Raw genomic sequence first — 25,583 nt, forward strand, 5'->3', positions numbered from 1 at the left:
GCCATACAATTCCATTGCATGCTAAATTATGGGTATAATGGTAATTTTACACTGGGCTGTATTCAGTGCCTTCACTTACAAACACTTTCTAAATCATTAAATGAAATCTAGATGCTACTAAAATCAGAAGGAGTTTTATTTTTTACTTCAGTGGCCAAGATTTCACTTTGACAGAAGTTTTGTTTGATCAAAGAGTGAAAGACTTCTCATTATATACAAAATCACAGCCTTTTAATGAGTGTTAAAATGTAGCGTTCTCTTTTCAAGGGTAGAAAAAAAGCTGTTTCAGAAATTTGCATTGTGGGGAGTACTTCATGGAGCTTGATGGAAGATTGTATAAGAGAGAGAGTGGTAGAGGACAAAGGAGTATTCCATTTTGAAGTTACTGCAGATCACTGTTTTTCAATTATGATACAAATTTTCTTTCAACATGCATTTCTTTTGTTTCATTTTTTATTTAAAATGTAATGCACATAATATAAAGCACACTAAAGATTTGGTGTTACCTGATTGAATATATCTTAATTTCTCATCAAGCTGATTTGCCATGCTTAAAGTCAACACTTAAAAAAAAAAAAATCTTAGAAATAAGGAATATATTTTATCTAAGCTCTTGGCTAAAATTGCAGTGCAGGTTCAAGAGTTCTTGGAAAGATTAAAAAAATAAAAACTGAATCCAAATGTTAATCCATAAATATGAAACTTTCTTTTGACCCTTACCCTGTAGTGGTCTGGAGTTACTAATGGGGTTAGGATTTCAACTCTTAATGGGACTTGGTGCATTAGTGTTTTGTATGCATGGAATTCAGCATTCAGTTTAATAAGTGGTTGACATTGGTGATGTCCCTTAATTTGCTTAAATCTAATTGGCTCTTTTATCAGTCAAACCTGTATGGATTGGCAATTGATCAGAAAGGGTCAGCCATGACTGTGCATGTACTTAAATGCTGGAACCACCAGTTAAAGTCACTGTTGCATAATAAGAAGCTGAAACCATGAGAACAAATGATCTTCAGAGTCGGAAGGCAAAAGAAAGCGGAGAAGTTTTTCAGGATGTTCAAGTTCAGAACAAAGGCATTATGGAGTATATAAATTTTAAATACACTGCTTTTTGCCTCAAGACTTAAAGCTTTTTTTTCCAGATGAACTGAAATCTTGTCTGAAACTGTCTTTGTTACATCAAAGAACTGCACAGAAAGCTAAAAGAGATGGAAGAAGCATAAAAGGGCATAGTTTAAAATGATTAGTGACAAATTTCATACTGCAGAGGTAGAAGTAAATTTTTTTGAGTTTTATATTTTTTCCAAAAAGAATAAATTTGTTCTATTTATCTTGTCCTAAACTGCATTGGTAGAAGTTGTAAAAAATAATCTACTAGCCAGTGCTTCACATTAATTTGAGGATGCCAGCCGGTAAAAGATCTGGAGAACAAATTGGTTTAGAATTAATTTAATTAGGTGAATGAATTGAAATGATACAACGGATGTAAAACTGCAAAAATCTGGGAGAAAATCTTCTGTATGGAGTCCTTGGTTATATATTTTTCTTCTTAATGAGTGCTATTTCTGATGTAGTGGCACATAGAGGACCCCGTTAATTTAGGATTGCTTTGTAATAAGAGATGGTAAGCTAACAGAAAAAGTCACAGTCACTACTGGTAATAGTTTATACTCTAGTTAAATCCATTTGTTCCCTTTCTTTGACCACAAAAGCCCTAGTATGGAAGGGAATGAGAAGTCCTGTATGCAGAAAGGAAGAAGATAGATTATGTTGAAAAAATATGTGCAAAGAGAGATAGCAGAGAGAGACAGGCTGCTGATCAGATGGGTACCAGGAAGGTGGAGGCTCAACCATCATCTCCAAAGCACAGCAAAGGACTGGATCCCCAAGTATTGCAAGGGGTATGAAGCTTGTTGTGGATGGTAATTGTGTATCACATTGCAGAGTTGTCTTTGTGTGGTTACAAACCATTAACTTGGTGCTGATTTACCTATAGAGAAGAGCCTGAAAGAATTTATATATATTCCCTATGTAAAACATACAAGGGAAGATACTCTAAAAAAAAAAAAGAATTTGCCTAAGCAGTGAAGTGTCTCTTTAATCTCTTCTGTAATTTATGAAGTATGTTTTTCATTTATTTGGTCTGTCTGTGATGTGCACAACATAGGAACGTGTAGCTGTGAAAGATGTCAGATTTTGCCTTGGACTTTTAAGCACCTGCCCTTTGCTGGTCCCTTGTTTGCATATGGGATGCTGCATGCCCCTGCCTACAAGTTTCGACTAGTTCTCAGCAGCAAAAAGTGAGCCTACATACTTGTAGCTGTTGATGTTTGTTTGACATCTACAGAGGATGGTGTCCTGCAACCAGAGGATTTCAGCCACTGTTAGTTTAGGTAGCAACACCTCTGAGATTGGATATTGAACCATGCCATAGGATCATTGATCTAATTACGCAAACAAATAAGAATCGCATCATACAACTTATATTCACATCTGAAAGCATTTGCTCATGCAAGTTGATCACTGAAGCCAATAGGCCTCCTTAGATGAATGCATATTCAGTAAACAAAGCAAACTGATGCCGTTAGGCCAGAATTATTTAGGAAGAAAACCCACACCTAAATATGCTAGAGTTTTCCCTGTGAGAGGTTTGTTTTTCCATGATGCTCAGTATCACGTTGAGTCACACCATAAAACTTTCTTTGACAGAATTTCCTTTACTTCAAATTTCAGATACTTCTGAGACATTAGTTGTTTTTCTCAATTCTCTCCTTTTTTCTAGTCTGTCTTTCTTTTTTTTTTTTTTAAATTTTATTTTTCCTATAGACTTAGACTAAAATCCAACAGGATTCTTTTTGTTCTATATCTTCTGTTTCTTTTTCACTTTTTTTCTCTTACATTCTCTTATGTCACTTCTTGTAAAGGTAGAGTAGTAAAAACAGAATTTAAAAATGGAAAAAAGTAAATGAAAGGTAGTTTAGGAAAAAAAAAGATTCTGGCATCATTCTATTTTAGTCATTGCAAAAAAATTTTATTTTAAAAAATTCCAAATTCTCAAACATCTGCATTATATCTCTATAACTTCAGAATAATATAATCTCTGATTTTGATGAAGAACAGGAAATGTTTAAACAAAATTGTTGCAAACAAGTCGACAGGGGTGGGGAGTGTTAACAGAAAGTTCTTGATGAAAAATTGTGACCGTATCTTTTCTAAAGGTAGTTTAAGGAGAGAGCAGCTTAGAGTAGGGAGGGGGAAGGAGCTCTCCTACATCCCTCATCAATGACCTAGCTAATTAAAGAGTGTCAGTGGCAAGCTGTGTAAATTGTCCATTCCAGTTCCTTTTGCCCAGAAAGATGATTTCATGGGGATATAAGGGTAGGATTGCAAAAGTGCTTGTGTGGAAAACTGGGAGTTGTTCTAATGAAACAATAATTCTTCTCTAACCTCTGCAGTATTGAACTGATTGTCATTTTCATTAGTTCTACTTTCTTCTTTTATTCCCCTCTCCCAGTCTGTTCAGCACATCTTTCAGTGAGCTCATACTGTGTCTATTCTTGGTTTTGGATGGGTGTTTGGGGTGGCAGGAGAAGAGAGAAGTAAGCCTCATTCCTGAAAGGTTGTGTCGTCAAACTCCGGTGATGAGAGGCACAGAGGTGCCCACTTTACTCCTCACTTTCCTAAATCGCAGCCAGTTGGGGCTCAGCCTAACTCCACACATCATAAAGGACCACCTCAAGGTTGCTTTCAATTGAACCTTAGTGTAAGTCCCTACTCATAAAACTGAAGTGTCAGAAGGCAATAACACTCCAACTATGTCTTTTTTTGTTCTGATTGCCTCCTTCCCTTTGCCCCTGCACCCTGTCCTTTTGGGACTAGGCAGGTCGCCCATAGTTACAGCTATGCTGTTACCATGCTCCAGACATAAGACAGCTGTATTTATCAGCTCTTACGTTGCTTTCTGTCTTCTGGAGCTGCATGAAACAGGGCATGGAGATCAAAACTGCAATTTAGTTGCCTAGAAGAACATGGATGTTTTTGCTTGCTTGGGGACTGCCAGATGAGAAAGGGAGAACTGTGCAACAGCTCGAAATAGCCAGTTGATCATCTATAAGCAGGCAATGAACCTCATTGTAGAGGTCTCATTCCAGGTCATTCCAAAACCTTAGCCTTAGCATGAGGTCCAGGTGGTACTTAAGATCTCTTGGAAGAAATCTGCGGTAGAGCAGATTTCACACTGGAAAACCACAGCTTGATTGTACTTCTGAAAAACAGAACTACATACAGAAGTGGGAAAAATGGTCTGTTGTGGAATTTAGCAGCAGATCATTATTTAAAATGATTACCTACCATCGCATAAACGTATTCTGGACCAATTTCAATTGTACATAAAAAAGTCACAATTTAGATGAAGTATGCTATTTTTATATAAATCTTAAGCCTATTCATGGTTAGGTTTTGTTGGTTTTTTTTTCATTCTGTGTAAATCTGAACTAAACTGGTCAGTACTCTAAAGTCAACATTCTTTATGTGATAAATTGGGTTCTTCTGATGAAGGAATTCTACAATAAAATGACATTGAAATTCCTAGTGAAAACATACAGAACACATTTGAAAACTCACACCATGAATTTTGTCTTTTAAACCATTTTCCAGATATATGCAAGTGTTTGTTAGGAATTGGATCAATTTTTGTGTTACTTGGCTACTATGATTTGCACTGCTTTTCTAAAAAGCTCACTTCATTGTATTTAGACAACTTCTGCCGCTGTACTTTCCAGAATAAAATGGCATTTTCATTAGCTGTCAGCAAAGGCAAATGTCTGTAGGTTGTTTTTTGGTTGTTTGGGTTTTTTTGGTTTTTGTTTTTTTTTTGTCATTTCATTCTGTACTTTCTGCACTTGAAGCATCTAGATTACGGAAGTTAGCCTGCTGATCATAAAGCACTTGAGTAAAGTGGCAAGGGTTTTTTGGAGCTACTTTGCACAGTTGAGGAAGCTTTGAAGTTCTTCTCTTTGCAATGAACTCTGTAAGCCTCCAGCAAAGTTCCGTCACCCTGTTACATATTCGTCACGTTTCCATATTTAAAAAAAAAAGAAAAAAAAAGCTTAAGGGGAGAAGAATTAAGGTCTCTTAAGATATTGCTGAGTGTGAAATGTAGGGGGAACCAAATCACTATTCTCTTCCTCTCTTTAGCTGGGGACAAAACTAGAGATGATCTTTCTTAAACATCATGGCCATAAAAGTGCTTTTGCTTTTTTTGCTGGTTTCCTTTATGGTTAAAGATAACTATTAACTCCTATTTGGGAGTTTTTTGTGTAGTTTGGAAATAGATCTGGAATTGAATTTAAAAGATCTTAAACTTTGTATCTGCATCCTTAAAATACTTTGCAGAATTAAAATATTTTTCCTCCATATAGTTAGTTATTTGTTCTAGTGGTGTTTTAAGTGTGACTTTTCCTTACTTTTTCGTAGTAGAGCGCTCCTCATTATGTAACATCTTTGCAGTTATCTTTGGGCTAGTTGACTGAGTACCTAAGGAAAAATAAGCTTCTCTGTAAAGACAGAAAGGGAGAGAAAAGGGAAGTTGAGTAAGAATCAGTCATTAGGGTCACCATTTCTCCTCTGGTGTCCCTATAATGCACTGTTGTTGTGTGCTACCCTCTTTCTTACAACAAAGGTGACTATAAGAGTCTATAGCCCTTAGTGATTCCTGACATTTGACAGTTTCTCCTCACCGTGCTTTTCTTTCTGAACATTTATTTTTGTGTCTGCATGCGCGTGCAGATGCATACGCACAAATATATATGTGATATATTAGTGTATGCATGTTCATGCATGCATGCTGGCTTTTTGTCTTTTTTTATTTGGCTCTGTATGCAGGTCTTATTTATTCTTCTGGCAAAGAAATACTACACTTTTAGATTAATTCCATGTTAGTAAAATAAGAAAGAAAGGGAATTCATGTATTTCATGTTATGGTTGGATACATCCAGTATTGAATTATATTAATTCTTACTATTTGTATATTGACGTATTTACTTTTATGATTTTTACAAATCTTTACTAATTCAGCTTTCCAGTAGACTTCTGAATGACTGAGGATTGTTATTCCCATTTTACAGGTAGATAGAAAGACAGGCATGTGTTAGCAAGGGAAGGTAAAAGTTTTTTATATTCATCCTCGTGCTGAAAAGTATAATATACATGTCAAAGTTTGTCAGCCTCTCTTCTTGTCCCTCAGCTTAGACTGGGGGATTGCCTCTCCATGAAAAGTGTCACCATAGTTGAATGTAGCCACTGTGTACATAGAAAATACATGAATTCAGGTTGACTGATTTTAGATTTTAGATTATCTAAACAGCTCTAATAGAACATGTAGAAAGAAAAGAAGTTGAATGAGTGAAAAGATGGCAATATAGAAAGAAAGAATGTTTCTCTTTTCTCTATTTTTTCCTTCCAGCGAAGTTGTGAGTGCTCTTACATACTAAGAAGCCTGTTTGAGAGGGTTATTTGTAAGAAATTGATAGTGCTGTCCAAAAAATTGAACAGGATGTTCCTGATGGTTGTAATCTGCAATAAGCAGCTGTAAATTTTCTGTGATGAAGATTTAGCCCTTTCAGTCTATGTTTTAAAGACACACAAAGGAGAGGGAAAGTTTTCCCTGCCTCTTTACTTTTTGTCAAAAGATTTAAGAAAATCTATATTGTAGAGAATAAGTATTGCCAAGGTATTTCCTTTACCTCAACATATGGTGAATTGTATGTGCAGATTGGAATAAATGCTATGACATGTCTTGTGGCATACGAGGCAAAACACAGTCAGTCTGGCTTGGGTTTGAATAAAACGTGATGGTGTTACTAAGGCTTTTAATCAATTAGGCTACCCAATTTTAAACAAGAAGACAGTAGCCAAGGTCTTTTCAGTAAAAATACTTGGGAACAGATCATTCATTGTTGTATGTTGACACACTTCCACCAAATTCAGTGGATTTACATGTTCTTCAGCATTATTTGAGGACACGAAGCCAAGAGTTAATTCATATAAATAGTTTATTTGTTAAAAGTGTCTAGAACAGGACATTAACTGATGAGTGGCTTCTTAATAATGCTGTACAAGCATTCCTGTGTGGATGGGTCGGGTATAAAAGGTTGTAATCCTTTTACCCTATTCATCAGATAAGTCAACTGTATATTTTGCACAGATTATTGCCATGTGTGAATAGGCTTGTCTAAATTGCTCTTTATTCACCTTAAATATTAAATATTTTGCTTCAGTGGATAACACCTGGATCACATTTCTGTCGATGGAAATACTATTTTTAGTGGGGGACCAATCCATAAAAACAGTTAGGGATTTTTGCCACAGTTAGGTGGAACGGAGGTGTCACCTTTCATATTCTGTCATACTTTATCTCTGTTAGAGCACTGGCTGAAAAAACATCTGGTGTAGTCATCCTGAAGTGACTAACATTCCCATCTCCCACTTGCCAGGCAGCATACTGATCCCTGGGTTCATAACCAAGGCAAGGCAGAATACTGCCCATCTGTCCTGTTGAAACTCTACTACTGGGGGGGCGAAGGTCTTGTTTATTGGGCAAGAAGACAGAGCAGGTGCTGTGGTAACCCAGGGCTGAAGACACTGCTCAGGTTGGGGTGAGGCAGGGTACATGTCAGCAGCAAAACGGGCAAGAGGGGCAGGTCTTGAGCTCTGGGCATTTGTGGATCTGGATGTATGTTGTTCATCAGTGCTGATAGTCAGCATGAGCATCAGAATGTGATCCTATTGCTATTTTCTAATACAGCTTAATTTATTGATACTGCAGCTGTTGAACTAGACTGTAACATGAAGTGACAGCCATAGCATTGCAGCTGGCAATTTTGAGAAGTGATAAAAATTCTTGTTTACTCTGTAAATGTGATAGTTCAGATTTGTCAGCCTCAGCCTCATGTGTTACATAAGAGAATAATATACAGTGTTCTGTTGTTATTTTCCGAATTATAATAGTTTTATTTCCAGAACTAAATTTTTGATTCTGCTCTTTGCCATTGTGCAGCTTACCCCCCTGAGATTTTTGCATGTTGATCAATGGCAGGATTTGGTTATATAGGGAAAAACGCTCCCTACTGTTAATGATGACAGATACAATTAAATTAAATCTCTGCCATTTCCTTTGATGTACACAGATTTTCTCCATTAATATTGATAGACGTTAGAGTCACAAGCACATGTTGCGAGAGGAGCAAACCCCTGAATGTTGTATTTTGCTCTTTGTGGAGCTGACTATATCACTTTATGTCTAAATGTAAGGAAAGCTGCTGACAGTTTTGATATATTAAATTATAACTGAGAACTAATTCAAGGATCAAAGATGCTCTTTGGGAGACATCACTTTACTGGTAGGAAAAATCATTACCTTTTTTCCCAGTCTCATATATTTGTACTGTATGTCTTGGAAATATCATTCCCTACAGTTTCTGAATCTTGATGTTTAATTTAACACAAAGGTCTTTGAGCAGCACAATGGGAGGGGGGCTTCTGCTAGTAAAACCTCATAGAAGGAGATTGAAATGTACATGTTTTTTCTCATTTATCAAAGAAGTGCAAAAATCTAAACTGACATTTTATATCAAATGAATTATGAACTGTGTACGTTGTACCTAAGGGAACAACAACTAAATTAGACTTTTGTTAAAAAGAGAGAGAGGAAAAAATAGGCTTTTAATAAAATATAGTCATTTTTGGTATTTTGTCTGAACCTGACGTATGCTGTACTTTGCATAAGAAAACTAGAGAGTATAGGCTACTTCAAAGGCTATATGCTTTGAATGCCTTAGAGTGAATTGAGAAGCAGGTTAAGATAACACACAAACCAGAGTTTCTACTTAATAAGTATTGTTGCTTTGATATTTTTGTTTTCAGCCTTGTCCAACTCAAGTGAACAGGAAAAGATAATATGCTTTTTAATAGTTTGAAGATTGGAGCAAAGTAGTAAATGGTATTTTTTTTTTAACTTCTATTTGTGCGAATATAATTGCTACTGAAAAAGACTTCTAGGCAGCAAAATTTTAGAAGACGCTTGATTGAACTATAAGAGGTAAATTTCCAAAGAATTATATACTGAGTATTTTAAGGGCATGACTTCCACTGTCTTTAGGTGAACACCACTTCTTGCAAGCAAAGAGGAGACTCCCACTCTGCATGTAAAGCTAGAGTTTGTAAAGTTTATGAGATTTTGTACATTCCCAATTTATGAATTTCCTTCATGACTTTCAGCAGAAATATATTTATTTCTGTGCACTGACATAGAAGACACTTTGATACTGTTGTGATAAGCACCTACACCTTAGAGAAAATGGGAAATGAGAAGATAAAATTCCATGGTTTCTTTGACAGCATATTCCCTAGTGCACTGCTATGCTGCTTTTTGATATATGAACAAAATATCCAAGAACTAGTTGCTTTTCTCATATGTCATATACACATATTGCATAAAGATATATTTCGGAAGATTAGGTAAGTTAGAATATACGAAAGCTTTTGGAAACTCTGCAAGCTCAGAAAACAGTGGTGTATGAACAGTGATTGTGGGAATATAATACCATGAACACATCACAAAATCTGAAACACGAGACCAGCTATGTTTGTAGCTTTAGTATTGTTTTCTATGACTGCCATCAGGAGACCAGAACCAAAACCAAAGCTGTAATGAGATGTATTAATGACGGCATGTCCTCTGCTGAGCTATCCAAATGTACTCACACCCAAGGAGGCAGTCTTGGTCTTTGCAGCCTTGCAACTCCCAGTAATGATAAAGTTATCTGATCCTTTAATATGTGGGTCTGCTGTGAAGAATGGTTCTTTTATTGGTATAAACAATGGGTATTTTTAGTTAAAAGTATGATGACTGTTTTTCCTCATTTATAACTAAGATTTTACTTTTATTATTCAACAATACAATATTTTCTTTTTCTAAATGTTCTCTCTATTTATAAATTGTAGTGCTACATAGTATTTGTTTCAAAACAACATGTAAATGCCACTGGAAATGTGGCAGTGCAAATGCACATTTTTCTGTTACAGAAAGGGAAGGAGAAGAGGTGGCAGCTTGTGGGGGTGCAGTGGTTTGGCAGAGCCACAACAGGGAGCTGGTCCCCTCCAGGCATGTCAGAGAGTCAGATTTTCTGCTTGTGCTGTCTGTGGAGGAGATGAGAGGGATGGGGACAACAACTGTACGTGGGAAGAGTCACTTCCTTCTTTCTCGACACCTGTCACCCATTTTCGCTATAAAAAGACACTGACAATGAGACAAGGGGGGTTTGTGATTACCACATATGGCATAAAGTAGTTAATTAGCAGCTGCAAACCAAATCCAGCTCTGTGTTGCCAGGATTACTAGGAGCAGAAACGTTGAGGAAACCTCTTTGCCTCCTCTTTCTGCAAATAAGGAAAGAATTTGAGGATGAAAATATCTGTTATGGATTCAGTTGTTTCATGGCCAAAAGGTAGTCCAGTGACATGGATCTTGCAGATACCTGTAGGACATTCAAGATATAATAAGACCACACCACCCACTGTGTGTAGTGGCTCCCTAACACCAGCTAATCTCTCATCTTGTCAGCTCTGTTTTCTATTTATGGACACCCTCAAGCTTGGATTCCATCAGAAACAGTAGTATTTCACACCATCCTCTATGTACTGCAGAGAAATTTATGGATTAAAAATAATTACAAGTAATCTTATTGCAGATCTAATTTACTTGCAAACCTGCATTGTTCTTCAGTCTGTACATTTAGGGATATATAAACTGATGCTTCTGTCAAAATGCACATCAACTGGTAACGCTTTAGTTTTCTGCTAGCAGGGTAGGCTGTTCTGTGAGTAACAGACCACTGGCACATTCATACTGCAGGAGTGCACATAATTTGAACCAGGAGACTTATTTAACAAGAGCTTTCATATCTTTTCTAATATCTCACTTTCTTTAGCATTCAGTTAAGTTGCTATATTTTCCTAGTTTCTTTTGCCACATTGAGTGGACATATAGCAACAATCATTTGCAGAAACCACTTGTTCAAGTAGAATGCTGCTTTCTGGTTTTGAATATCCCGTTATCCTTTTGCTTTCAGTCATAGAATAAAACAATATTAAAAATTAATTTTCAACAACTTATGCTTCAGACTGAGGCATATGCTTCTTGTAACATCACCACCTCTGTGCCTTTTCATTTTTCTTTGTTTCTTCTTCATCTTCTATGATGTTAGAGTCCCCTTCATTGAATTATTAGGCTGAAAAATAGCTCATCGGGAAATCATGTCGTGTGTCTTCTTTCTTCAAAACCGTAAGTTGTCTCATTTCTGGTAAAACAGTTGTTTACTCTGATGGAGATTTGAAATCTTTCTTGCAGCAGTTTAATCCCATTACTGTATGTCCTGTTTCCCAGATTTTCTTTGTCTTTGCAAAACTTCTGTGATGTTGAAGATTCGTATATGTCTATTCCTTTGCTCTTCTATTATTCTTTAAGCTACATAGGTTTAAACTTCCTTCCCTGGTCTTTTCCCAACCATCATTGATATAATTTGCTTTTTTGGTTGCTTTCAGGAAGCCCCTATTTCCAGAGCTATCTAAGAACTGTTTAGTTTCAAACATGAAGTAAAAACCTTGAAAGCCAGCCTGCAGTTCTTTGAAATTGTACCATCAGCATTAAGAAAGAAACTTCAATTTAGCCAAGTGTTTCCTCACCAGCAGTCTACGAGACTCTCAGCAGAAATGTTTCCATCAATGTGGAAGCTAGCATACCTGCCTCTGGTCATAGCTCTCAGCCTGCAGATATCAGTTGTAAGGGAAGCTGCAAGATTTTGAAGATGATGTCAAATTCTTTCCCCTTCTTCCTTTCAAACAACAAAAAAACCCCAACCAAAAAGTCCTGAAATTAATCTCTAAAGCTGCTTCATGCAGGAAGCTGAAGTTATTGCATGAAGATAGAGAGGGTCTTGTTCCCTCTGCTCTTGCCACATCTGTTCCCCTAAGTAAAAAGGCAGATCTGGTAGTTTCTCAAAGCTACTTCATAGAGATACTTCGTTTTCCAGTAACCAGAGTCACAATTAACCCACAGGAGCTGTTTCTTTAATTGTGGTTTTTGCCTGATTATGTAATAGCAATCCTTATGTTTTTTCCTCATAGTATTTTTTTAAAAAATTAATTTTGTGATATGACAGTTATTGGCTAGGCATCCTTTTAAACAGTCTGATGAATAATTAGTTTTACTGGGCAGTTATAAAGTCCATCCAATGTCTTTATTACAGGTATTAAAATCATTAATCATTCAGCTAATTGCTTATTGGCATTCTTTTGTAGCTTTTAGAGTTTAGCAAAGTTCTTGCTGAGTAACATGGATAAACTGTCTAGCATGAGGAAGGAAGGCAAGTTACTTCTTGTATCAAGGTAAAGGTGACAAATCTGTAAGACATTTTTATAGTGTTGACCTCAGTAAAATATAACACTTAGGAAAGAGGCATCTCTTACACATATTTTTACTTAAGACCCATGTCTGGATTGCAGATGTTGAGGTTGTACATGAAGAAAAGTTATTAAAAGGAGGGGGAGGTCTGATTTTGTTTTTCACTAGAGCAGTATTAATGAGGAGTAAGTAAGCCTGCTCTGACATTACAAAAGACAATTGTCTTAAACTTGAGGTCTGCAGGTCATGGAGTAAAGCTTGAGTTGATTTTCAGGGCCCTACTAAAATTGTACTCTGTGGCTTGGAATACCAAATAGTGCAATCAAAGGAAAATGTGCAGTTAGAGCTTACACACTCAATCTAGATAAAGCTAAATTTTAGATTTTTTCAAACTTCTTATTTTCATCTTTCTGAGTGATATTGTGCCTTACAAGTACAAGTAACATGAAAGATTAATGCTAAAAGTGAAAAGATTTACAAAGCCACTCCTTTTCAAATGAAATTACTATTATAGCAGAGATCAGATGTATTAAACAGGATAGATTGTGAAGAGAGAACAAGATATTGCTGTGCCCTGTTTATGTTATACTTCTGAAAAGAAAATTTCACTAACATGAGGTGTGAATGGGTTTGGATTTACTGGGAAGTTTATGGAGGCTTTAAGCTACTCCTTTATGTCTCTTTACTGGCTTGTTCCCATAGCACAGCTTCTTTTCTTCCCAAGCCCCATGTGCCAGAGCGGGACAAGCAAGAAGGGCCACCATGGACCTTTCCCATTGTATGTTCCAAAGTGCATGGAAGTGTGTTGAATAAGGGGTGCATTGTCCCTGGTTATTTGTATTACTAGATGGAGATCCGTCTGTAACTGGAAACACATACCAGTGAAATTATAAAATTAAGATGACAATCCAAGAATACTGTATGCATTCTGTAGGCATTGAGTAGGTGGAAAACAAAATGGTTGAAGATATATATTAGATGAAAAATCAAGAGCAACCGCATATATTCTCTATACACCGAGTAGGAAAGATAACTGGGAAAAGAGGGTTAAAAACCAAACCAGAGTAAACTTCAATGAACCTGTGAAGATAAGAAACAAAAAAAAGCAATCTTCTGCTTTGCTGACAGATAAAGGTTTATAACTAGCATGCCCTTCTAGTGATGACATCGTGGCCCAGCATTGTGGCCTGTCTTTCGGTTAAATGAAACAAAACCACGTGCCCATGTTGAGAATTATGGAGAGTGCAATGACTGAAATTATTTGGACTGAGCAAACAACTAGATAACAGGCATACCTGGGAAAATCAGAAGAAACAAATGTCAACGTGCAGAACATATTGCCATAAAAAGTGCTGTAATGAGATGATCTCAGTATGGGCACCTAAAATAGAAAATGAAACAGGAGTATCTAAACAACTACTGCAATGAAATAAAGAAATGGGGTTTGTGAATTGAACCTGGAAAAGAGTGAGAGTAGGCATGACTGAGCAAGACATTCATCTAAAGGCAGTCTGACTGAAACTTTTCCTTGCTGTTATGGCACAAACTGTGGAGAGCCTATTTTCCTCCTCTGTAGTTAAATACCTGCAGTTATCATTTGCATCCACGTGCATGAAAAATATTTTGATAAGATAGAAATGCATTGCCTGTGCTAAATATTTTACATATGAAGATGTGGCAAATTCTTACATTCACATAGCTCCAAACTCTTCTAGCTGCCTATCTGCAGATACTACGGATACAGCAGGGGCAATATATCTGATCACTGTTAAAAGTGGTGTGTCGCTTCATTTCAAAGTTGGTGTGAGTTTACACCCATTTGATAGATATCCAATCAAGCTCTACTGACTTATCTTCCTCTTATTAAAGATTAATAGTGCAGACATTTTTATAACTAAATAATAAATTATTGTCCTAATGGCAGTTCACTTTTAATAGTCCTACTCAAAGTCTTCTACTTCCAGAAAATTTAAATTTCAGATATATCCTTATGATAAATATAATGAATACCTCTCGGAAAAGTAGGCTTTCAACATGGAGTAAAAATCTAAGCACAATCATTTAACACAATGCTTGCTGTCCTAAAAGAAACAAATACTTACAGAGCTGACTACTACTGCATATGTTGTTTAAGATAAGGAAATTGAGGCAAGTTGAAACACTTTTCAAAGACTGTTTAGCACATTAGGGGCCGAGCAGGGATCAGATCTTTCTTGATTCATCTGCATGTACCTGAGTATCTGGAATACAATATATCATTGTCAGCTTGAAACAGTCTTCAGGTTTTATTATTTTGCAGGGCTGCTTATTAATTCTTTGATATGAATTGACATCTGATTAAATATTACATTCTGCCTTTGTAGTCTCTTCATATACAAAGCGTGACTTTCTGCCCTGCTAAGTGAGGATTTACTCGGCTAGATGTTGATTCAGTAGGTTGCAAGTGGAGTGGTTGCCCCCTGAGGGTCATATTAAAGCTTGAGGGGAGCTTTTTGAGCAACATTGCATCTTAAAGACGATATATCAAGCTGATAGATACATGGGTCTTCTGTTGAGAAATTCACAGTAGAATTATTGCTGGTTGCCAGTTATTACTTTGGTAGTAAGGAGTCTCTTGGGAATATGGATTGGATAAAAAGGGTTAAGCTGAGGGAAATGTTACACTGAAGACCTTGGTGATGAGGAGTGTTTGAAACAGTCAAAGTATGGTCTGTGTACAATTTAGAATTACCATTTTTGGGGGGAAGTACTCCATAGTTTTGATGATCAATGCGTGATTTGTTTAATAGAGCACCTTTCTCATTATGACTAAGCAGAGACTTGAAAATTTCTTTGTTGTACCCTCCTGGCCCCCTGCTCCATTCCTCTGGAAGCGCAGAGCTGAGGACACTTGCTAGTGCATAGCTGAGGACATTCTCTGCAAGCTACTGGAAGTCTTTCAGACTAAATAAATTTGCTGTATATTCTAACATGTTGGTTTGAAAGTAGTGGTCTTGGCTTCTTCTACAGGTCAGTTGACTTTCACAGAAGAGATTTGTCCAAATTTTCTACTCTTCCCTATGCTGTGCTTTTGTTGGTAGAAGAGATTTTAACATTTAGCTGAGATTACCTACGCCATTAAAATAACATCCGCACTGTGAATTGTTATTGACATTTAGACAGCTACATCTTTGTTTTTTGATGAACATTCCTGTATCGCTATAATAACCACCACTATACATACATAAAGCTTAATCGGAGCTTTTACTTTGTAGATCTCAGAGAGCTTTACAAAGAAGGATAAGTATTATTATCTCCATTTAACAGATTGAGAAATGAAAGACAAAGGTGAAGTGATGTGTCCTGACAGAACTGGAAATAAATTTAACGCTTTTGCCTCCTCAGTGAGTTGCTCACACTGTCTCCTCAATAACAGTGTGGACTTTGGCTTCCTGGCCAAATTACAGCTCAGCTAATTAGATTCATTTTTAGATGTAGAATTTCTGTGTGCACTTCAACAACTGGTACATTTTAAGCTACAGACAGTTCAGTTTTAAATAAGGTTGTATCCTGCTTTGAGGGGATATTGAGTCTTTCTGTTAGTGTCAGCTTGTGAAAACACTTTAACACCCTCTAATGTAAGTTTTTACATTAATTGCGCCATCTTTCTCGTGCTGGCTGAATTTGGCTGAATTTGCCTGCTAACAACTTCAAAAATCACTTTATAAAGGGATGCCAAAATAATTCCTGATTATCTGCAAGTACTGTACTTTACATCCATAAGATTTAAACCCCCTTATTGCACAATTTCAACATTAGTTATGTTGCTGCGAAACAGAACAATGTTAAGTGAGGTAAATATATGTTCTCCGTTTTACTCTAAGGGGGAAATTTAATTCTCATACAGAGGCATTTGGTGTGCAGATGCTTGTTTTTGATGGCTCAGCTGGAGGGATGTTGGGGGCTGTTCAAGTTAAATCAGCCATCTTCTCCCCTCTGAGTTGAGGTGCTTACAAACTCTTCATAGGCCTTGAAGGTGTTGGCAAGGGATTTGCAGACCATGAGTTACCTTAGTCTCAGACATCTCCTGGATTTGGAAACAGGAAGATTTCAAGTTTACTTGGGATTTACTGGAGCCTTATTGCCTACATCTAGATAACAGCAGCAGGAGGGAGCATCCAAAGGCAGCCAGGCTGGCTCAAGCCCCAAAATTTTATGTTGTCTTTTTCATGGTAAGAGAGGACGGAAAGGGAGGGAGGGAAGCTGGAGATCCTGTTCCACTTCATCTTGTCCTGAAAAAAAAACAGGAGGGTTGCAGGGCTAGGGGCCAATTCTCAGAAGTAAAATACCTGATAATAACTCAGGTACCCCAGCAGCCAGCTTTTAGTAAAATTTCTTATGAGAACTGGTAGAACTTGAACTTATGGGAAAGGGAACCAGTCTGTAGATTGGAGCAAGACATGTCTTGTGCCTTTCTATGTAATACAATTTGGAGCTGGACCTGAAGAATTTTGAAGTTCCCCAGTCATAAGTATCTATAATCAGAGTAAAAGTGTCAGACGCTAGTTCATGTATCTCTGTATGTATACGTCAGTAAAAATAAAAACTACTGTATATGACTGATGACTTTTTTTTTTGGAGCCAGTGCCATCCTTTCATGTGTTTCAGGGAGACAATGATTCAGACACTGTATCACAAAGTCTGTTTCTTTCCTCTTAGTAACCACCTCATATACAGGAGGTAAATGAAAATCATAAAACTTACGGTAAAATACTGTTCGCTCATACAACTTACGCCTTGAGGCTTACAACTACACCTTAAGTTACAGATCTGTGAGACTGTTTTTTCCAATAGAGAGAAGGAAGAAAATAACAGCAACAAAAATTTTCTGTTGGAAAGACCAAAGAAAGAAGCAAATGGTAACTACTGGACCGTGAAAAGCAAAACTATTATACAAGAGTTTAAATGACAAAGGCAGTAACTTTCCAGTGTTTTAACTCTCTGGAAAAGAGCTACAGAGCTATGGCTACAGACATGCATTATATATAAAAGTTCCAGATGTGTTTATATGCAGAAAGTTTCTTCAACAGATTGTTTTCTTCTTAAAGTAAAAACAAAGCCATAAACTCATGGGTGCAAATTGGCATAGTTCTTTTTACTGCATGCAGTGAAATTTGCAGCAGTTAAAGGTCATTGGTGATATCATTACTGACACATTTTGATCTACAGTTCCTGGACTTCATAAAAATTAATTTCATTAACAAAACACTGGACTAGAGACGGAGACTTCCGTGAATTTATTTTGATTTCTACTTAAAGATAGTTTTCCCCTTAAAATTTCTGCTGTTTTCTTTTAAAATTATTATTAATTTATAAGGGTGAGAGGGTATCTGAATGATAAAAGTCTGATCAATTTTACTCTTGCTGGGTAATATTTCTGTGAGCATTTCTTTAACTTCTTAGGGTGGCAGAGCTGGGCACAAGGAGAAGTAGATAATATTTAAACAGGTGGTAGAGAATATGTTCCTTCTGAATTACTTTTGGTATTTGGAGGTTTGCTTTTAGCAAAATGATTCTCATGTAACTGTATTGGAAAGAAGAAAATTAAGAAATAGCATTGTTCAGTAGTGAAAATGTTAAACTAAATGGACCATGTTAACATTGCTGTTGATCCCGAGGAACAGTTTTTCCAGTATATGGAGCATTTTGTTTCCACCCGGCATATGTTCTCTGTGGTTTTCTCTGCTCTAATTCATCCATGTTTTTCGACAGCTCCAGATGGCGTGATGCCTCCAAGGCTTTCATCTGCCACTCCGACCAGTCTTCAGGTTGTCTGGTCTACACCAGTTCGCAACAACGCCCCAGGCGCGCCCAGCTACCGACTCCAGATGCGGCGGAGGCATTCTGCTGGTGACATTTTAGAGTATGCAGACCATAGCAAGGCCACCATCAACTGCTGAGCAAGAAAAGTCCCATTATCTTGAACACGGCTCACCTTTAGGGTGGCTGTTTTTGTTACAAGACATGCAATGTTTTAGTCTTTCTTTAGGTGCTGGGATGTTTAATGATGTAACTCATGCTGGTTTTCTTTGCAGTTTGCTTTCCAGCCCTACTGCTTCCTTACACCACAGCGTCGGAGATCTTCAGCCGTACACTGAGTATGAGATGAGAGTGGTTGCCTCCAATGGTTACGGCAGTGCTTATAGCAACTGGACTTCAATGTCTACAGCAGAGGACAGTAAGCAGTCTGATCTTGTTTAACTCCCTTTAGCAGAAAATATAAATAACAGTTCAGCTGCTACTGCACATAATTTCTTTTGGTTATCTAGCTTTCTCAGTTAAATAGCAATAATGTATTTCATTCCTGAATATTAACTTGCAATAACTCCTAAGGGATCAAGCAGCTGTTGTCTTAGATTTTCATAAAACATTAATATTTAAATATATGTTTTGTGAAGTGGTATCTTATTTCTTTATACAATATCCCTCTATGCATGTGTGTTCATATATGGTTACTTTAAGATACACTGGTAAATACAGCTTTGTAATTCCTTTATATTTGGAGACGATTCTGATTTTAGTCATATCAGAGAAAATAAGTTGAAGTTAAGAGTATATGACAGTTGTCTTATCTCTGTGTTGAGAACACCTAAGCTGTACCATAGCTGAACAGAACTTTTCATTCCCAGTGATCTTTGTTAATTCAGAGTGGTGATCTACTGATCTGAAATTGAGTTTGTCATTGCCAGTCCCATCACGTTCCTCATTAATAGTTCTACGTTCTGCAGACTCACTCCACATAATTTGTTCAACAGCCCCTTGATTTAACAAACAGGCATCAGCATATAGGTACAGCCATTTAGTTGGCAGGGTAGGATTTTGCACCTGATACACTATGTAAGCAGAAACATCTGACAGAACTTGAGCTTGTTGTACATAATACATATACAAAATACATAATTTCCAGATTTTTTAAAGAAAATGAGCTATTAGTTTTTTCTTACAATGTAGTAGGATATCTAATGGCACAATTTTTTGAAAAATCTGTTGTTTTCAAACATATTCTTTGGTTTTTTTTTTTCTTTTTTTAAATCAGTAATGGATGATTCTATTGTACCAAATTTTGGAGAAATTAAGTATTTTCTAAAGAGATTTTTCATGTTAGATCTTGTTTCATAAGAAAGTAAGTCATTCTGAGCAGGAAAAAGCATGGGGCAGGGTGGTGTTTCATTACTGGTTTTATTACTATGTTGCTTTCTCTGCCTTCACACCAAAGCGCCTTGTGGTCTTACTCTATTTTACACTGATGAGAGATCTGCATTTCAGACCGTAAATTTAACATGATGCTCATATGCAATTGTTGTGGCAAATATTCAGTTCTGGTGACTCAACTTCATCTTAGGCCCTTCTCTAAATGGGTAGCTGTCTATCTCCAGAAAATACTCAGAAAACACATGTTCCCACAATTGTAAAACATTTTTCTTTGAAGCTGAGCAAATAATTAACGACGGAAATTTATCTGATAAATCTATTTAAGCTCCAAAGGTATAAATGCTTCTATGAACACATTACCTATAAGTAATTACGTAATAAAAGTAAGTTCTGAACTTTGTCTTTACATACCAGAGATGTTACCAACCTGTGAAAATCTTCGTTGAGATTCAATTCCTTTATTGTAATTGTTTCTTACCAAAAGTGGATACAATATTATTAAACTTTACTTTCATGGTCTAGCTGCAATCAGTCTCCTATGACTATTTCATTCAAATTGTAATGATTATTTAGCTCTGGTCAGATAGTTCACATAGTGTTGTTTCTTTTTAGATAGGAGGAGCACAGAAGTGCATTTAAAAGGCATCACTTGTTAGTATATGTAAAAATTATTTTTTGTGTAAAGTAGTAGGTGTAGAATTTGAAAATTCTCTTTTTGGGAGTTAGGGATAGGGCAGAAGGCTTACACAGAACATGCATTCCTATATAGCCTTCTTGAACATCTCTGTAGAAGTTACCTGCTGTATAGTACTTCGATGGTCTTTGTGCACTAGCATGAAATGCTACCCTCTGCAAAACCTGGCTGCAAAAATGCCTTAAGTTAGCAGGGAAGGTAGATGTTGCCAAAGAAAACTTAAGAACAAGAAAAGAAAAATATAATGCCCCTGCCAGTGTTTATGCAATTAAAATATTTTGAGATTAACAAACAACTTGCCTCTTCAGCTATGATGCTGCATCTTGTTCTTTAGCTTAAAACATCTGTAGTTCAGTTATAAACTCCATGTCTCCAAGGGGAAAATTATTTTCTTTAAAATGTCCTCTTCCATTTGCATTGATACTGCTAAAGAATACATGCTGATGTGTCCCCAGTATCCAACAACCCTTGTCATTCACAACCACCACCCGCCACCACCCCTCAACTTTCAGTGGTGACAAAGGACTCTGGTTTTGGTGTTGTTGTGGAGGGCTGCCATCTGTGAAAGGGTATTCAACTCAATTGCTTAAGACTGAATGATTGTCATTGGGTATAAGCAGTATTTCTGTCAAGGTTTCAATATGTTTCTTAAAAAAAATGCCTATACTGACAGCTTGTTGCAGAAGTACACTTAATTCCTGGCCTTGCTAACCAATACACTTTGACTTTTTAAAGTACAATTTGACAGTAGAAATTTCCCATATCTCTTACTCTGTTGAAATATATGTGTGTACAGGTTTTTACTGAATTTTATGCAGTGAATATACATCTTTTTTTGTTTCACCAAAGCATAAAATAACTGTAGGAATAAAATACATGCATGTGTGTGTGTGTTCGTGTGCACATACACCTGATAGCAATAGATGTAAATCAACACATCCGCTTTTAAAGTCAATAGAGTTCTACTAAAGCAAGCTGATAATTTCACAATATATCTGCATATTATATTTTATTTATGATAAATATTTATTAAACTAGGAGGATATTAGGAATTATTAAGGAAAAATTAGCAAATGCTGCCCTAAAAATCTGTTGTATCTGATAATAAAATGTCTTAATATACAGATTAGTAGGTTTGGCTTCTTTTTTAATGTAAGAAAAAAATGCTGTAAATAATTTTCAAATACTTCCATTTACTTTAAGTGCAGCAGTAGTAACTGATTCTATGCATTTTTTAAAGTCTACCCTGCCTGTGCCAGATAACAATGATGTACATATCCTATGAATATTTTAAAACCTGCTAAACATGTGTTAATAAAAGATGTTTGTTGCAGTGATCTTGGTCTGTATAACATCAGACTATTTACTGCCAGACAAATAGAAACAGTTGATGAAGTTCCTGGATTAGATCTTGCTTTCAGTAACTTGAATGTAAATTTAAGATAACTCTCTTGCAATCAGTGTAATCACCACTGAACTGAGAGGTCAGTAGGTACCATTGAACTGAGAGCAGAATTTCATGCATTGCATTCAGAAATAAAATGAAATGTTCTAGATATAAAAAAAGAAGATATCAGTTAAGTTTTCCCTTTTGTTATGGCAAGTCTTTGAGCTATCTGAGAAGGAAACTGTAAAGGAGTTGGTTACAGTTACCCGAAGCTGGCCCAATGGCAGCCGCTGCATTCTTATGGTGTAGCTTTATGATTTGCGAACTTATGTTGGCTGGTAGCAATCCACATGGTGTAATCTTTGATCAGAGGGATAGTTCCCAAATGAGAAAGGTGCTTTTTCTACTGCTTGAGAAAATCCCTCTTGACTTGGACAAGTTTTAAGCTAGCAAATTTGCTACTTCAGAGAAAAGCTGCCTGTTCCTTTCTTCTCTTTTGAATGTCCCAGAAACCATCTGCAGTCCAATGGGCTGCGTACAGCAGGGCATCGCAGTCACCAGCATGTTGGCTACATTTCAATCCCATGGGTCAGTGTATGATTCCAGTATGGAGAGCTCTTACTGAAGCCCTTTTATAAGGGCCTGGCTTGCACTAGTTGAGAGAGAAGGTTTTGGGAGTCGCCTATCAGGCAGTCCAATTTTTTATTTTTTAGTTCTTACATAAGTGACTGCAAGTCCATCTCTTTTATGTATAAAGAAGTTACAGGCCTGTCCAGTGTTTATTCACAGTAAGTAATGTCAAAAGTACACAGTAGTCACTTGAGATCACTACATACTGAAGTTGCTAGAGAAAAAAAAAGCAATTAAAAAAAAAAGCAATTAAAAAAAAAAGAGAGCTCCTCCAATGTACCAGCTGAGCTATTTCTTGACAAAACAGGGAAGCGTTATTCCTATCGTATAGAGTGCTATGGCGTGCTCCTCTGGCATGCTCACCACAGAGCTTTCGTTCCAGGATGAGAAGGCCTATTCTCTTAAAGCTTCCTTATGTAGACAATAGAGAGAGGCAATGTAGGACAAGAGATTAGATGATGCAGTTCTCAGGTTTTGGAAGAGCTTGCTTTCTCTGCCGATTATATTCATTGTCTGAGAAGACAAGTCTCCTAATTTAGCAATGTAAGTTATGTCCATATAATTTAGGCATATAAACTAATCCATGGTTGATGTGAATGTGGTCGCCTGTTCTCAAGAAAGATAAATGGAAACTGGAGCAAGAGAAGAAAGAACCTGGTGAGGTGATAAAGGAAAAAGGAAGTCATGTGAAATACATGACAGGGTGAATAGCAAAAGGATAGAAGAACAAATTAAGCTGAAGTAGTATCGTGGCAGATATGATACAATGATTGTGTGATAAATAGTACAAACTGCCCGTGCATGCCTATAGATTAGGAATTAGAAGAATTTTCTTAACTGGTAGGCTGAGGTTCTGGAACCAATGTGTGTTTGGAGCAGTAGAGGGCAAAACGTCTGAATACTCTGAAGACGGCTCTTAATACATATTTGAAGGGGTTCATATGGACTGCATGTCATTGCATGAACAGCTTAATGACTTTTGAGTTCTGTGATCTGATGTGATAAAAGATTCCCGTGGTCCCTTGTGCCCAGAGCTACACAATTTGGATATTCTGCTGGATACAGTCGGTAGTATATGAAAGACACCGCATTTTGTTAATATGTATAATTTCATTGTCTGTGTTCCTGAAAAGAGTAAAAAAAGATTCAAGAATAAAAGGCTCAGAATTTCTATTCTGCTTAGTGAGAGAGTTTCCCAGCAAATCAGGTATTTCTCATTAGCTTTAAAGGGCAGTAGTCCAGGTACATGTCAGAGTATATTAATGAAAGTATAGGTTCCCCCAAAATACCTCCGTGAGAGTATAGCTCATTGCTCCCCCAGTCTGTACAATAAGTAAACAAATGTGTGGTTCTAGCCAGGGAATTAAAAAAGATTAATGACAATTTTGTGCCTTCATTTTAACTCAAGTCTGAACTTTTGAAGCAGATGAGCAAAATAGCCTCCCATAAAAGATAATTTCATTTGCCAAAATGAAACTACCTTCTAGTATTAATACTGTAATGAAATGGTTTGAAATATGAACTAAGAATCTTAAGCAAAAAGATGCCCACTGTTCCCATGTTCAGTAGTTACTTCTATAAACAATTACATCCACGTAAAAAGCTTTATGATTTTATTTTCATCATTGTCAGGCTGAGCTGTGTAGCTGTCATACTTTGCAGTCTTCCCTCCAGTGACAACCACATTGACAACATGTTATACTCCACATTGATTTTACAGTTAAGGAGCTGATTGTGATATATAGGGATTTTAAGAATTCAGCTGAGAGGCTGACTTTTGCCTTTTATCATTCCATTAAAATTTTATAACCATCTTTTTCATGTCATTTCATCCATGAATTCTTACTTTAGAAAGTGATAGCTACTGCTGTGAGCATAACTTTTCTCATGTTCAGAGCTTTTTATTGTATTAGCAAACTATCCCAATTATAGTTAATACTCATGTTTTACATAATTGTGGTGACCCTTTCAACCAAGCAGTATCGTGCTAGTTGATTTGTATATAGAATTAGATGATTCTGCTTGCCATTTAAAAAGAAGCTACACCGAATGAGTGTTGGGGACCAGGATTTAATGCTTTCCCATCCAGTGGGGCCAATTAAGCATCTCTCAAACGTCTTGTTTGAACTCGGAGAGTCTTAAAAGTCTCTCTTTTAAAAGGGCAGTAGGGAATGTGTGGGTAGGTATGCTATCTACCAAAATATGCTTTTTTGAGGGGAGGGGGAAGGACTAGAGGGACCCAAAGTTTAGGTTTGACAGCTCCTCCCATACATTACAGACTGTCCTTAAGGAATATGTCTAAACTCTGGGGGGGTTGAAGCACAGGTTCAACTAATTACCATGAATATTTCACCTGTAATGCCAGCAACTTATTGAGTAGGAATAAAAAGGCTTATCTGTTCCCTCACAACAAACTGCTTGATTGTTGTGGGGTTTGTTTTGTTTTGTTTTGTTTTGCTCCTGCAGAAGCTCACAGTATGATAGCTTATTTATGAGGTATAATTAGATAAAATTCAAGTTTGTAGCTCAGTGGTAAATATTAATCTTACAACTCCCCTCCCCCATTAAAATAGAATTTGCAGCAACTTATTTTTAAGGTCTTCAATTCGAAAGCAAATTTTCCTCTTTCCCCTTCACCCCAGCAAAATTTTCAGTTTACAGAATATACGTCTAATTCAGGTTTACACCTCCACCTCTCCATCTTTCTGTGAAGTCTAAATAATGGAGCAAATTTTTTTCCAGCTTATGACCTAATTGATTTTGCCCAAGAGTACATGCAAATAGAATTGAATTGCTCTTTACAACAGATCATCTTTTATACTTGTAAATTCAGAGATCTAAATTAATCCTAGGGTGCACAAGCATTAAATATAGAACTCCATCCTTATTATCACTGTGAGTAGAACAGGATATGTGATACGGATAAGTTTTATGGAGTAGCTTTGTGATGCATCATATAATGAAAGAAAAAACACTGTTACTTTTTTGAATTTAAAAGAAAAAAAGCAAAACAACTTTCTATCCCAATTTTACATCACTGTTTCCACGGACATCAGTGGAATCATCCTGATTTACCTCTCTCTGTATGTAAGAGGGGAATTGGGACTTCTGACTGCTTCAGCTGTTATTCTAAAATATAGGAGACACTCATTGTGCTGGATTTATTTGTTTTCTAGGTCCCCCCCCCCCCCCCCCCCCTCTCTTTTCTCTTAAAAAATATC

General features: G+C 36.7%; 1 protein-coding gene across 1 annotated transcript in view; it reads left to right on the forward strand.

Moving 5' to 3' along the window:
• The window catches only part of LOC104837413 (usherin-like), a gene marked incomplete at its 5' end in the record, with an annotated part of 349,356 nt that overhangs the window by 192,319 nt on the left and 131,454 nt on the right, over positions 1-25,583 (forward strand). Inside the window, 2 exons of the mRNA XM_010576524.1 lie at positions 18,212-18,362; positions 18,535-18,677. Of these exons, the coding sequence (XP_010574826.1) occupies positions 18,212-18,362; positions 18,535-18,677 (294 nt within the window). The remainder of the gene's footprint in view (positions 1-18,211; positions 18,363-18,534; positions 18,678-25,583) is intronic.

The sequence above is a fragment of the Haliaeetus leucocephalus genome, unplaced genomic scaffold, assembly GCF_000737465.1.
Source record: "Haliaeetus leucocephalus isolate CR32 unplaced genomic scaffold, Haliaeetus_leucocephalus-4.0 Scaffold526, whole genome shotgun sequence".
NCBI lineage: Eukaryota > Metazoa > Chordata > Aves > Accipitriformes > Accipitridae > Haliaeetus > Haliaeetus leucocephalus.